This window comes from Caloenas nicobarica, chromosome 1, assembly GCF_036013445.1.
Source record: "Caloenas nicobarica isolate bCalNic1 chromosome 1, bCalNic1.hap1, whole genome shotgun sequence".
Taxonomy (NCBI): domain Eukaryota; kingdom Metazoa; phylum Chordata; class Aves; order Columbiformes; family Columbidae; genus Caloenas; species Caloenas nicobarica.
The window spans coordinates 197835140-197850279 of record NC_088245.1 but is presented as its reverse complement, the minus strand read 5'-3'; the positions used below and the strand labels follow the sequence as shown (position 1 = coordinate 197850279).

The window sequence follows — 15140 nt, the reverse complement described above, 5'->3', positions numbered from 1 at the left end:
AATGAGCATGGGTGAAAATGCCCTGAGTATGTTCTTCCTGCTCCTGAGGGTTTGGGCACCCAGGCCCAGCTTGGGAAGAGCAGAGCTGGTGGCCTTGGAGAAAGCTGCCATGAAGACAGCCAGAAGCCTCAGCAAGGGCCACCCGCCTTGTCCTGGGAGCTGCTGTTAAACAGAGGCTGTGCCCCTGGGCCTTGCCCCAGCTACAGCACCAGGCATGTCCCAGCTGTGCCTGTGCACTGTCAGTGCCACATTGGTCCGGGCCTTGACCCCCCGACTGACGTCCCAACCTGGCCTCAGCCCGGCCACACCACCACTGGCCTGCTCAGCCAGCACAGGGCCATGGCTGACAATGGTCACAGTCACCAGGCCTGAGACTGACATGACTTCATGGTTTGACCTTGGCCCTGCATCATCACCACAGGCCTGCCCCATGAGGCCTTGCCCTGCCAGCCCCATGGGAGCCCCTGTGACCCCAATAATGTGAAGAAAGAAGAGGTGCATTCAGTGCACTGCCAGACAGGCTCTTCCAAACATAACACACCTCAAAAGGTGCTTCTGAGTCTCCTTCTGCTCCCTCACATACTATAGAAAACACCTTGATCTCAAACACAAAGAAGTGCAGAGCTTTGGAGGACTGACCTTCCATTAACACCGAAATTAGTTTAGTATGATAAGACAAGATCAAAGAGCTGGCAGCAATGCTGGTCCAGACTCTGCTCTGTAGACTAAAACTGGAGTTACACCACAGACTTCAGTTTAGTTAGCCCAGATACACAGGGATAAAACTGAAACAAAAAACGGCACACCAAGCTGCGCCTGCCTGCCCCAGCAGTTACCAGCCGCTCTTCCTCAGTTCACGTGAAGCCCCAGTCCTTGACTCCAGGCCCCATCACAAGATAGAATTATTAAAAAACAGTGATGAGGAAAAAACTTGATATGCAACTTAACTGATTGCCTTTGGTTTACAGTATACCCACTTGAACAAGGGGAGTCCCAAAGTGGGATTATTTATGACAGCAATTGTTTATCTAACCTAGTAAAGGTTTTTAAATCACAGTCTTCCCTGCCATTTTTGCTTCTATTTACACTTCTTTAGCATATTAGTGCTTCAGGGCTTCAAGGACCTGTTTTCGTAAGTGTTTACAAACCACTAAACACCCTGGTATCCATAGTAAATAATAATAGTATCTCCTCCACAAACAAGACACTATAGAGCACCTGTGTCCTGAAACATCCCGGGTGGAGTATCTCTTATGAAAGAATTTCTTTATTAATGCTTTGTTCAAAGAGGGAGCTCCACTGAACAACAATATACCCAAGTGGTGCTGTCCTAGTATCCTGCTCTCCTCACCCATGCAGCTTATGGGTATTTTGGGGTTGATCCTAAAAATTATTTGTAATTATAAGGAGATGTGTCCCTGATCTAGATCTCTGATACCCAGAAGTTACTCTTAGTCTCCAAGAGGCTGCGAGAGGGACAACAGGATTACTTCCGCAAATATGACAAAATAAAGGCTGCAAGGTCAGACCCCTCAAATGGTAAGCAAGACAAAATGAAGCACCAAGAGGGCACTGAGTATGGCTGCACCTCTGCAACAAATGCCTTCCAAGGTCACGAGTATGGGAAAAGGCAAAAAAATACATTCCCTGTGCAGCATTTTATTCCCACCTCGTATTGCCATACCTGTGAGAGCAAATGTCAGTCCAGAGAATACAGTAAGGAATTACTTGCAACAAATGATGAACTCAGGAAATGATCGGCCATAAGGCAGTAAGAACAATTGTGTTCCTGTAACAAATAACTACGTCCAAATGATGTGTTGTAGAGACTATCTAGAACAAAGTAAGGAAGGGGTTCATCTTTCGCACAAGAATCATATGTTGTTAATGGGTCACCAAGAGAGGAGCAGTGAGTGGTGCTGACTGTAGCTCCCAATTAATTTATTTTGCTTTCCATCTTTAAATTTGAGGATAAATTAAAACAAACCTCTGCTTCACTGTCATTTATTCTCATTGTCATAGATCTGTAAGAATAAATCTACTACACAAAAAAGCAAAAGCATAAACCAATCTGGAAATAAACAAAACAAATTAAAGCAAAGGGAATGAGTGTTCTTTTCTCCCAAAAGCTCAATTTCCCTTTCCTCTTTTTTTTTTTCAGTTCCTATTCATGAACAGTGGCTAATGCCCAAGATATGTTCTTGAGCTAGTAATCTTTTTTTTTTTCCATTCTTCCTATTGAAAAAAGAAATAAATCCTTACACAATACAGGCATAGTTACTTCTCGAAACATGATCTAGCAGGTAAACTGCTATTCAGGGAGGTAGGTTCAGTGGCTTAGTCTCTCAGTTTTCAGTGTCTCATTTAAAGGTGAAGATAAAAGTATTTCCCTTTTTCTCAAGGATTAACAAACTAAAATGGCACAAGGCTATTGTATGTAGTCATAATACGGGCATTATATAAAGAAAATAAATTTCCCAAATAAAAGTTAATAATTAAAGAATTTGGAGCTGTTCTGCGTTGTTATATGCAGGGACAGGAGTTGGACTCGATGATTCTTGTGGGTCCCTTCCAACTCAGGACATTCTATGAAAACATTCTACGAAATTCATCCGTAGCTCTTCTGCATTTTCTCCCAACTGTTCATTTTCTGACAACCTGTGAATGTACCAGCTCCCTCTCCCATGCCACAGCCCCCTACCTGCTGCCTCTTTTGAGTAGCTGGCTCCATGTCTCCTGGCTCCTCTTGTCTCTGCTACTTTCTCTGGTCCCTGGTGCTGTTTCAGCGGTGGAGGTGCCTCTCTGCACCCCATGCTCAGGCACTCTGAGGCATCGGAGCCCCAAAGCTGACTGGAAAGAGACCTAGTTGGGCACTGTCTGTCTCTCCACGCTCTGCAGAGGGAGGAGCTGCCTCGGAGCTAAAAGGCAGCAGCTCCTCCTCTGTATCCCACAGCTTCTTGCCCTATTGCTGCTGAGCCTTCCTACGGGGACTGCTCATCCCTCTGCTACCTGCCAGGCTCTGCAGTGCTGTCCTGAGGAGACTGGAAGCAGCTAGCCTCCCTTGTCATCCTGCTTATCAGCTTCTTGGAAAAAGGACAGAAAAGAGAAGCACCTACAGGTTTGTTAAGCCTCTGGGACCTGGGGCTCTGCATGCAAATATCAGCTGCCAATTCTTTTTTAATTTCTGTCCCCAGCAGCTGCAGAACAACACGTGAGAAAATGAGTTGGGTGCACCCTGAAGCCTTGAAACCAGAAGTTAAATAACACCTAGAATGTTTTTATGTCATGATTTCCAGGCCTATTTCATTACGTATGGAAATCTGACCTATGGTATTAATACCTGTGCCTACAGCAAGCATTCACTGTGTCCTTATGGAAACTGAATTGTTAAGGAGCCATCTGAACACGATAGTGTCCTCTGATGATGCTGGATTCCTCCCTGTCTTCTCCTGGGAATCTAACTGTGATCGAAATATCTGGAAGAAGGAGCCTTCTTCCACAAGCATCTGCAAAATCATCAATTTCATCCAGGCTTACTAAAATAGCATTTTGTAACTAAGTTGGACTTCTGTCTTAACATTGCAATTATTATTCCGGAACAATGAATGTATATTGATATACAGAGCCTATATTCCATTTTTTCTCCCATGCTAACACTTGTAATAAATGAGGTTTTTTCCCAGTTGGTATTATGAATGAGATTGGATTTGATGAACAACAAAGAATACTGAAGCTGGATGTTACCCAAGTCCAAAACTGATGTGTATTTTTTCTTCTAAATTATTAAATGTGTGGCTACTAATTATTAAGTTTCTAAATTCTTTTCAGTGCATATGGCAATGAACAGTCACATGAGTTACACCAAAGCTGACTGTTGTTGCTTCTGTGAATATGTTTCGTGGGAGAAAAGAGCCAGGCGTGGTCGGATTGCTGTTGCCAGTCCAAGGTACTGCTGAGAGGAGCCACGAGAGGGCACTGGAAAGGAGAAAACAGGCAAAAAATGCGGTCCTGGGAATCAGCAGCCCAGGGCACGCCAGGAGGTCGGCTCCCTGTCAGTAACTGGAACAAATGAAGGTCCAACAGGACACACGGTTCATGCTTGCATAAAAGGAAAAGCAAAACTTGAGAGGTCTTCCCAGTCAGGCACAGAGGTCTGAAGCCTGCCAAGGGAGCAGAGAAAGGGCTGCTGGTACCCAGAGGATGTGCTGGGGCACCAGGAGGAACAGGCAGGAACAGCAGAAAGTGGGGCCCATAGCTGCACAAATGTGCACAGCTGTCCACAAAGGTCACACGATCCCACTCTGCACAAAGGCTACAGAGAGAAAGAGAAAGGGAGGTGGAGGGGAGCTGTGTAAAGCAACTAGCCTTTCCCCAAAGATGCGTTTAATTTCACAAAGGTGTGGGCTGTCTGGGTGAAGAGAGATCCAGTGGTTCCAGTGTAGGTAAGCAGTAAGAAAAGAAAAAATAAAAAACATTTGTCTGAAGACATCACAGTTACTTAGCTGAGCTCAATGCATTTGAGGAGGAATTGGTCAGTATTTCATGCTGCACTGCAACACATTCGTGTTCATGTGAAAATCAGCTCCTCTGAACCATGATTGTCATTTGTTGGACAAGGTAAGTCATGCAGGATGACATGATTCATCTTTTGATCTTATTTCTGATTTTGTCTTTCAAAATTAACTGATGTTAACATTTGCTTATGTGACAAATGCAGCCTGTAAAAAAAGAGAAGCCCATTTCTGCTTTTTTGATTCCAGGGTTGTATCTGGGAATGGATTTCCATTTTTCATTGATCCTTTAAGAGATTCACAGACAGCTCTGTGCTTGGTTGTATGACATCAAACAGCATACACAAGATGAGTGCAGTCATTAGAACCTGACTTGTGGTCTGCCAGCAAACACTCCGTTCTCTCTGTTAATCCAGTCCGGGTTGATCTGTACAGGGACATGCGATATTGTAAATAAGGATGGTCACTGAACAAACTTGACCAGTGAGCCCACTTGTTATTATTGACATGTTCCCTGGCCAGCTCAAACTAGCTCTTTCCAAAACTGTGATCAAGAGCAGTTCAGAGGACAATTCACTTCAGTGACTTCATGCAAAAAAGCTGTATTGATGAAACTGCTCCTTCCATTTCACAGCACCTCCTATAAGTTTCATTTGATTGATGGCATAAATCAAATAGCTTCAAAATCACACTTTGAAAACATTCCAGGAGTGGGTTGCCACAGTGCTCAGGCTTTATTTTAAAACTTTTGAACTGAAAAAAAAGTGTAGGAAGTTAATGATCCAAATAATTGTAATAAGAATGACAAAGAGCCAAGGGGGCAGGCATATGGGACTGAAACGAACAAATGCAATTTTGTTTAGAGCCTCTGAAGCTCACTGTGGTCATATAGGAACTGCAGGATTTATACCTCCAGGGTGATCACTGTTATTACTTAGATTATAACAGCACAGGGCAACACCACACAGACTGAACCCGTCTGGTCCTGATGGGAGTCCCCTGGCCTGAAGAGTTTACAGCCTAAATAAGACCAGGTAGACAAGTGGAGTGAGAAAGTACTTTTATTAGGCCCAAGAGAGATTAAGAAACTTGCCCAAGGACACACACAAAGCCTTTGACAGATCCAGGAGTTCAACCTAGTACGGTGCCCTGAATCATAAACACTTCACCTATCTTCTAGATTTAAAGTAGGCTCAGTAAAGCATCACCAGAAACGTCTTCTTATATTATATCCATTTTGACAGCTTTTGCATGAAGAGAGACAACTTTCTCTTGACAAAGTTCTAAGTACATAGATGGAGAAACAAACAGAAATTTGGGGGCAGGTGAAAGCCTTGAGTTCAAGAGCAAGCTATTTTTTCCCAAGCCCTTCTTCAGCATTGGAAGCCTCACTAGATTTGCTCCACTTTCAAAGCCTTACCTAGAGCTTTAAACTTAAAACTATTCAGCCGTGCAATTCTCCATATCCAGCAAAACATTACTCCCTCTTTTTGGGTCATAATAGGACACATGGAACAGAAATTAATCAAAGAAAGGTAATGCCAAAAGAAAGAAAATGCCAAACTTAACTCAGGCTGTGTTCACATGCTGCAGAAAACGAAGACATTTTGCTGGATGCAAGTCAGTGTTGACACATAATGTTTAACCATGCTCATCATAAAATCCACTTGACTGAAATAAAAATACACAGTACAAAAATCCACTTGACAGAAATGTTACTCATTAACATTCCTTCTAAATCTCACATGAAAGCATTACTTGTGAAAAGTAATGTGCCTACTTGAGAATCTGAGAGGACACTGCCTTCCACTTGCAAGCTGCCCACAAGGTACCTCAAGTCTCATCTGGAGGAAGAAACTATAACCTTTAATAACAAATGGCTCATTTTCCAGCATATTTTTTATTATTTCCTTGACTTTTGCTTTCACTATCAACACAAATAGCTTTAGTGATTGCACACAGGGGACAGAGGAGCCAGAAACTAATTCGAGGCCGTTCTATTTCTTCACACAGCTCATACAGATGTTTGACTGGTACACCTGAATGCGGAGGGAATTCATTTAAGCCACTTGAAAGGGTCTTGTGAACAACGTTCAGTCAGGTGAGTGCCTGGCTTGCTTTCCAAAAGCTGCCAGGATCGGCTCCGGGATGAGCCCGGGAGCCGAGGAGCCGCCGCGTTTCCCTGCAACGTCCCTCACAACTTCCCCGCCGCCGCTGTGTCCCCGGGTACCACTGTTCCGCCTACAGCTCCTGCCAGCGACCCGCTGACAGCCACAAGCGGCCTCCTCCTCCTCGGGGAAGGAGAGGAGCCACGGGGAGCAGCAGCCGTGACTCAGAACCGTCTCTGTCACAACACGCGTTTCCCAAACGTTTCGATGCTGCAGATGCCGGGGTCGGGCGGCCCCGCACCAGCCGGCGCTGGCGAGAGGCTCCCGCTCCGTCCCGGCGGGCCCCGCGCAGCCAGCCCGGCCCGCACAGCCCCGCCGCCCGCTCGCCTCGGCGGGGCGAAGCACCCGCGGACTCCGGCGCCCCCGCGCCGCCCGCTCCCCGCCGCCCGGCTCCGCGCCTCACACCCCGCGCGGGCGCGGCGGGCAGCGACGGGGCGTTTAAGCCGGTACCTGACTCTGTCCTTCTCTGCCCGCCGGAGCTCCGAGTCTCTCTGCAGCACCCGAAAAATCGCCCTGGCTTCCTCCTCGTTTAAAAAACTGAGATCTGGCCCCTGAGGCGCTGCGGTCATGGCTTGCTTCTTTTCGGGGGGGGCGGGAGGAGGCGGCGGGGCAACGCTGACCCCCTCGGAGCCTGGAGCGACACCAGCATGGCCGGGCCCCGGGAGGACCCGCGCACGCCGGCACCCGCGGGACGCGCTCCCCTTAGGACGGCGGGAGCCGGAGCCGCGGCCGCCCGGTACCGCACCGCCCCGCCACGCGTTGGGCAACACCCTCCGGAGCGAGCGCGGCCCGGCGGGGCGGGCGGGGACGGGCAGGGAGGGGAGGCCGCCCCGCTGCCGTGGCCGGGGCAGGACCCGGAGCCGCCGCCCGCCCCGTGCTTGTCCCCCGCCGCGGGCGGGCCGGCGCTTGAGTCAGGCGTTTGGCGCGGCGCTCGCCTTGGCGCTGCCGGGAGCGGCACAGGCCTGCCCAGGGGCATCGCTGCGGGTCCCCGCGCGGCCGGCGGCGGTCGGGGCGCGCACCCCGCCGGGCAGCCCCGCCGCGCCTCGGCCCGGCTGGCGCCGCCCGCCTCGGGCCCCGCGGCGGAGCCGGCGGCTCGTTTGCGGCCGTGAGGCGGGGCCGCCGCCGAGGCCATCCCCGCAGCACCGGAGCGCGGCCCCACGGCCGCCCACCGCCGCGGGACGGCCGCCCACCGCCGCGGGACCGCCGCCGGCGGCGCCCGCGTCCTCCGTCCTGCCGCCGCTGGAGGACGTGCCTGTCGTCCTGCGGACTGGGAACAGAGCGATAACTTTTCCACGGGGGAAGAATGGGGCAGCGTTTCGTATGTACGCTTCTTCAAGGTTTCTTTAAGGTTTTCCCGAAGAAGTCCTTGACCTGAGCGTTATAACCACATCCCAGCAGTAATTTCATCCTGGTTCCCTTCTGAAGGCTCTAATGCAACGCAGCTCTGTGCTCGTGCTGGTGGGAGCAGCACAAACAGGTCTGTCTCTCCATAGTACATGTCTGTCTGATGCACTCTACTAGTGGAATAGTTAGTAAAATGTCCCTTGAAATTTTTCCATCAAAGAAGGGCTTTATTCAGAACTGAACTGCAGATATGAGTACAGCTGTACGGAGAAAGAAAATTAACCACATTTTTTGTTACATAAAAGCAAGTTGGTGGAAACAGCCACACGGCAGCGTGCAGTGACAGCAGGGCCGAGCTGCACACAGCTGCCTTCCTACCCTTCAGTGGGCTGACGTGGAAGAATGCTTCCCCACTGGGAGGTCGTGGTGCAAGTGGAAATAAGGACCTTAGGGCTCAGTGGGAATAACAGGTTGCAGGAGGGTCCTTGTTTTGATGTAGCTTCTCGCATCACTAGTCTGGCCCAAAGAGGAACTTGTCTGATTCCTGGTGACCAAACAACAAAAACAAGGCTATAAGACAACTTATTAAAATGCACTGAAAGCTATGAAGAATGATGATGTTTAGAAGATGTCAAGAAGAGGTGTCTCTCACAGAGAAAAGACACAGTGAATTTTTAATAGGATTCAGGATATGCTTCTGGGTAAAGTCAAGCAGTTTGTTTCTAAAGTTGCAAGAGCCACGGCCATCACTGGTGCATTAGGACCCTACAGATGTCTCTTTGGGTAAACGTCCCATCCTCCCCATTCTGTTGTGTTGAGTTCAGCAGAGTGACTGTTCTACTTGTCACATAGTGGAGTGACTATTTTACCAGCAGAAGTTGAGAATGGAGTTCTCCCCAGGGCTCTCTTAGGTAGTGGATCAGACATCAGTCTCCCTTTCTGCCTGGCGTCTGCAGGATATGAGAAGCAATTCCTGACAGTGCTGCTGCATCTCACTGGATCTGCTCCCAGGGCTGAAGGGAAAGGCAATGACTTTTTTATCATTGCAGTGAACCTCATCAATACTCACTCTTGACTTAAAGACAATGTTTTATATTATTGGTAAAGTTGTACTTTTTAAACTTCTGATGGAAACATGCAAGGCCAGGCTGGATAGGGCTCTGAGCAAGCTGATCTAGTTGAAGATATCCCTGCTCATTGCAGGGGATTTGCACTAGGTTACCTTTAAAGGTCTCTTCCAACCCAAACCATTCCGTGATTCTAGGATAAAAATAAATACATACAGATTAATATTTATAAATATGTAAACGGTGACTATCACGAGGATGGAGCCAGGCTCTTCTCAGTGACAACCAACAGTAAGACAAGGGGTAATGGGTTCAAGCTGGAACACAGGAGGTTCCATTTAAATTTGAGAAGAAACTTCTTCTCAGTGAGGGTCACGGAACACTGGAACAGGCTGCCCAGGGAGGTTGTGGAGTTTCCTTCTCTGGAGACATTCGAAACCGGCCTGGACGCCTTCCTGTGTAACCTCGTCTGGGTGTTCCTGCTCTGGCAGGGGGATTGGACGAGATGATCTTTTGAGGTCCCTTCCAATCCCTGACATTCTGTGATTCTGTGCAATTCTGTGATAAGAAGGATGTGTTTGTTCTTATGAGTTTGCAAAGGCAGTTACATACTATAGTTATGTACTATAGGCCTTACAAAGAAGGGGTGATGTTCCCCTGTAAATTTGGTGACTTCATCTGTAATTGTATATATCCTGCATGTAAGTAAAGAGTGGAATCCGTATTTCTAAGTTTATGTCATCTTTTTTCTTTGTTTTTAGCAATCTGATTAATTTGCAGGTTTTTTCATTACCAAAGTATATGTTAGCATATTTTCAGCACAGAGGGAAGCAGGGACAAGATGTTCATTTAATCTATGATCAATGTATAGTCTTGTATACCAAACGATCAATGTATAGTCTTGTATACCAAACAGTCAATGTATAGTCAATGTATACCAAACAAATAAGTTTTTCATTCAGTACAAAATGATGGGATTATTTAGAAGATTGATAAGTGCATACACTAGTGGCTTTAGAGAGATGCTGCCAGACACCACGGTGGTTATTATTTCAATGGCTTTTATCCAGAATATTTAGAGATTTGGGCATAGCCATCTTGTATGGTAAGAAGACCTTCATTTTAGACAGCATCTTTGGTATGTCATATCAGCATTTCAAAATATGCATTGGATCATGACTAGAAAAAGCAGCTGTCTATGCAGTCTTCTACTAGAATTTTATTTTGTGAAAAATAATCACTTTCCCATGTCTCTTCATCACCACACCTCACTTTAATGTCTTTTCCTATATTGATCATGATGGCAAGGGAGCACTGCCTGTATTCCAGTATTTATAGTCTCTAGCACCCTATGTACTTCAATTTATGTTGCATAAACCTGAGACAAGATATCTGCTCTGAACTTTTTTCCATGATTTTCAGCTAACAGCTGTTCCAGAAAGCTACATAAGTGTTTTGTTGTAACTAAGTAGCATTTCTCCTATTTAGTGACCTGAAACAGAGGGCCAAAATAGCATATGAGAGGCTGCAGACATGAGATGTCTATTAATAATGTTAATTGCCAATGCCACTGAAGAGGATGCTGACACACATACCTTAATTAAAGGGCAAATTCTTCAAAAACTGCATTTCACGAATACTGTTGTACTAATGGGTGGTGTTAACTCCACTTACTCTCAGTGAAGGATTTCAAAGTGTAGGACTCCAAAAAGCCTGAAGGACTGTTTCTAAAAGCTGATCTGTAGCTAGAGAATCGAGGGGAATGTGTAGGAGTTTTGGGTGAATTTTGTAGCAATTGGCCTTGAGGCTTGTGTCAGCCTTGAGGCTTGGAAGAACTGTAAGGTCTTGTCTGTTCCTGTTGAACTAATTACTGTGTAAATTGTCACGAAGGTTAGTGAAGGCTAGTTTAATTAACTCCCTGTGTTACGTGAAAAAGGCTTCACGGCTGGCAAAGAATAAATGAGGCGTCTTTCATTTAAAATGTATTAAATCTGCTTGTTGTGTTTGAAATAACTATTTCTAACACTAACCTAGATGAATAAGTTTGATCATACTACTTGTAAGAACAAAAGCAATGTCTCTCATTCTGTTTAATAAGCCAATCATTTATATCTCATTTTACTCTAACAGTTGTTACTGATTTTTATGTATTAAATTAACAGCTAGAGGACCAGCTGAGTTTCAGGGGACGTGGTGGCTTGCAGTCCGTGGTTTCCACTCCACAGGTAGACATTTCCACCGAGCAGTGAGTGTCCCACTTCAAAAGAGCTTTGGAGTTTCATTGAGGCGTTTTAGCTGTGAAGTGGTAGACTTTGAAGATTGCCTGGACGTCAGCATCCGAATGCTGCTCATGTTATTACAGCCGTTTGTGTGCCACGCAGCCGCTCATGAGGCAAGCAGGGAGCCGGGAGCGGCCGAGCAGGCCGCAGAGCGCAGGCCATTGCTGTCCATCCCGGAACCGCCACCGGCAGTGCGCCTGCTCCCACAGCGAACACCACGTTCACAAGGCACATCTCGCAGCCCGTGTGGCTGCTGACTGCTCCTTTTCACCATTTCCTCAAGCGCTTCCTCCCTCTCAGTCTCTCATTCACCTTCTTCTCTTTTCCTCCCATCCCTTGAGCGTGGGCCACTCCCTTCGCCCACTGTTAGACTCTGCCCTGCCAACATGGCGGATTTCTTTACCTGACAAGCACTACTTGCTGCTGCTGCCTCTCATCATAGCGCCTTCCTACCCCATACATTGTCTATATGGACTCCTCAATTATTTTTCCCGTACAGGGCTGTTTCTGCTAAAATAGACTTGCTGATCCCTTGGAATAGGGCTGTCAAACTCATTTTCATGGGGCCCACATCAGCCTCACAGTTGCCTTCAAAGGGCCGAATGTAATTTGAGGACTGGATAAATGTAACTACTCCTACATTTATCCAGTCCTCAAATTACATTCGGCCCTTTGAAGGCAACCACGAGGCTGATGTGCTCCCCCCTGTGAAAATGAGTTTGACACCCTTGCCTAAGAATGATGCAAGGGCAACATAGCAACATTTTTGCCTACAAGAAGAAAAGCAAGGGCGATACCCCCCAAAGCATATTAGCACTGTGTGGCAAGAAGGAAAAGTGGTCATGAGGGACATCTCTAAAATAGCGGCTGCAGTCCGACCCTTGCACTTTATGACGCTACACTCAGGGTATTTGGTGCTGCTTTGGACAAGGACTCTATGACACCCCTTCATTTTGCTTTTTGCTTGTGACTGTCTGTCCTTCTTCCCCCCTTACTTCTAGCATTCAGTTAGTCACTAATTTCATTTTGAGTATTCATTGGGTCTGCACTTTCTCTGGACCAGAGAGAAGAAAGGATTGTGAGCAGGATCTCTCACAGGGCAAAACAGGTTGGGATTTTAGGGGGTCTGGCCTGGAGAGACAGAGGAAGAAAGAAGAGGGTGGTTATCAGTACATTTCTGGAGTATAAAAGCACTGCTTGGAATGCGAGGGGGAACATGTTTTGTTGAAATGATTCAGGATTTCTACTTTATTGGAGGTACTTCTGTGTCTGATGTTCTGACTGACAGACCCATAGGTCGGCTCCTACTGCATTTAATATCTGTTCTCTTGGTAGAAACTATGTAACCTTTTCTTCCTCCTTAATTAATATGTGCATAAACATAATCACTAGAGGCCAATACCTGGGACATAGCAGAATTATGCATTTATTATATTAAGATTATATGCCAATGCATGCAACCTATTAAGACAGGCTTAAGTAAAGGTAAAAGGAACAGGCATGACTAAATAAGGAAGAGATGTTATTAGAAGTGAGAAGGCAACCTTCAAAACTCTGAAGTCATACCCAAATGAAGAAAATAGAAAAATTCATAAGCCTGGCTAATAACATATAAACTCAAAATTAAGCAGACAAGGAAAGACAAAGAAGGAAAGAAGGAAAGAAAGAAAGAGAGAAGGAAGGAAGGAGGGAAGGAAGGAAGGAAGGAAGGAAGGAAGGAAGGAAGGAAGGAAGGAAGGAAGGAAGGAAGGAAGGAAGGAAGGAAGGAAGGAAGGAAGGAAGGAGGGAAGGAAGGAAGGAAGGAAGGAGGGAAGGAAGGAAGGAAGGAAGAAAGCTGTGAGGAACACCTTGATGAAGGACTAAACCCTTCTTCAAACACATTAAGAAGCTCATCAGAGAGTCTGTAGGACTGATAAATGATCAGGATATAAAAGGAGCACTACAGAGAGCAGAAGACCTTTTCAGAGAAGAAATTGGTGTTCACTGTGGAAGAAACTCGGAAAACTCACATGCCAGAATCCTTTTCCAGAAGAGGATCTGACTGAAACTGAGTTGACTGTAAAAGAGATTATGTGACAATTTGGCAACATAAACATTAACAAATCATGAATACTAGAAGTTATTTCATCGAATGCTTCTAGGAAGATTTACTGTAGTCTGTAACTGCTCACTGTAGTCCTTGATACCTTGATTTACCGTGGTAAATAGATACCAGCTGTAAAATAGTTTTCAGAGAGAATGAAGGGAACTATGGGATTATACATGAGACCTCTGGGCAAATTTGTGGAAACCATAATAAAGGACAGAATGAGTGGTTACCGGGGACCATACAAGTTACCCCAGAAGAGTCAATGTGGCTTCTAAAAAGGGAAGTCCTATTTTACAGCCGTCTTGGAGCTTTTTGAAGGGTGTCAGCAAATATTTGGACAAAGACATCCGTGTTGATCCCATCTGCTTGGACTTTTGAAGGCTTTTGACAGGACCATCATCATCATTTTCCAAGGAAATTCAGTAGCCATGAGATTAAATAAAAGGTTCTTATATGGGTAAATAATGGGTTACAAGTTAGGAAAGAGAGGGAAAGAGGACTGGTTACTTGTTACAGTGGAGAAAGGTCACCACTGGAGTTTCCCAGAACTCTGTGCTGGGATCTGCCTTGTTCATTACACTCTTAAGTGATCTGGAAAAGAAGTGAGCAGTGAGGTGAGAAAACTTGCTGGTGTTGTATAAAAATTTGTGATATGAAGATGCCATTCCTTCAAATACAAGAGTAAGGGGCCATCAAATAGAGCTAATAGAAGCTAATTTCAATAAAAACAGAAGGAGATTAACTTGTGTAATTCCTTGCCAATGGTTTTTATGGAAAAGGGTTCAGGGGGAGACTGTAGAAGTAGTTAAAAGAGATATTCATTCAAGATTATTTCATAAATAAAACACTTGGAAAAAACCCTGAGATGACAATAGGCACATTTTGGGAGAGCTTCATGTACACTTGCCCTGTTCTTGTTCTTCCTTAGGTGCTTGCTTACAGCCACTTGTGACAAGAGGATACCGAGCTAGATGGACTTGTGATCTGAACCAGTATGGACATTTGCATGTTCTAATGGACATATCTGGAGAGCATGTATGTGAAACCTGGGGAGGTGGGCTCATGGCAGGATACAGTCACCTCTTAATACCAGACATTCTTCACTGTCAAAGTCTTAAACATTTTGTGGCTCATTGACTACAGCTAACAGAGGGGTGTCAGAGCTGAAGCAGAGTGGTGTCAGGATGTGAGGGCATACAGAGGGAGAGGTGAGGCTGCTCTGTATAATGGGACAACTTCATAGGATTAGGATTAGGCCAATTCAAATGACTTGTGCATTTTTTACATCCAAACTACTTATAGGAATTAAGCTCAAACTCAAAACTCCTCTAGTTGTACCTCAGTTCCTTATCAGGCCAGCTTTCTTGTTTATGCTAGACTCAGGCTTATGTGAACCAGCACATGATGAGTATAGGCAAGGTATGTGAGTTCAGGTCCAAGCTCATGTGACAGTATAGACATAACTCAGGAGTCCCCATTCTTACCTCTGTATATGTTTTTGTATAAAAGCTAGCCCTAATCTGCCGGCTGCATCAGAAAGCCATCTATAGCCCTTGGAATTGTTATAGCTGTGTAGGGTGATAGATCTGTTCTTTCTTCAGAAAAAAACTAATACAATTTAGAAGTAGTCAGCATGGTTTTACCAGAAATAGCTGGCTGCCTTCAATGATAAGATGACTGCT

At 45.8% G+C, this 15140-nt stretch overlaps 1 protein-coding gene across 1 annotated transcript in view; it reads right to left on the bottom strand.

Annotated features, from left to right (window-relative positions):
* EXPH5 (exophilin 5) overlaps positions 1-7401 on the bottom strand; it is a 35652-nt gene extending 28251 nt beyond the window's left edge. The window contains exon 1 of the mRNA XM_065658425.1: positions 7130-7401. Within this exon, the coding sequence (XP_065514497.1) occupies positions 7130-7248 (119 nt within the window). The 5' untranslated portion in view covers positions 7249-7401. The remainder of the gene's footprint in view (positions 1-7129) is intronic.
* Positions 7402-15140: the final 7739 nt, after the last annotated feature.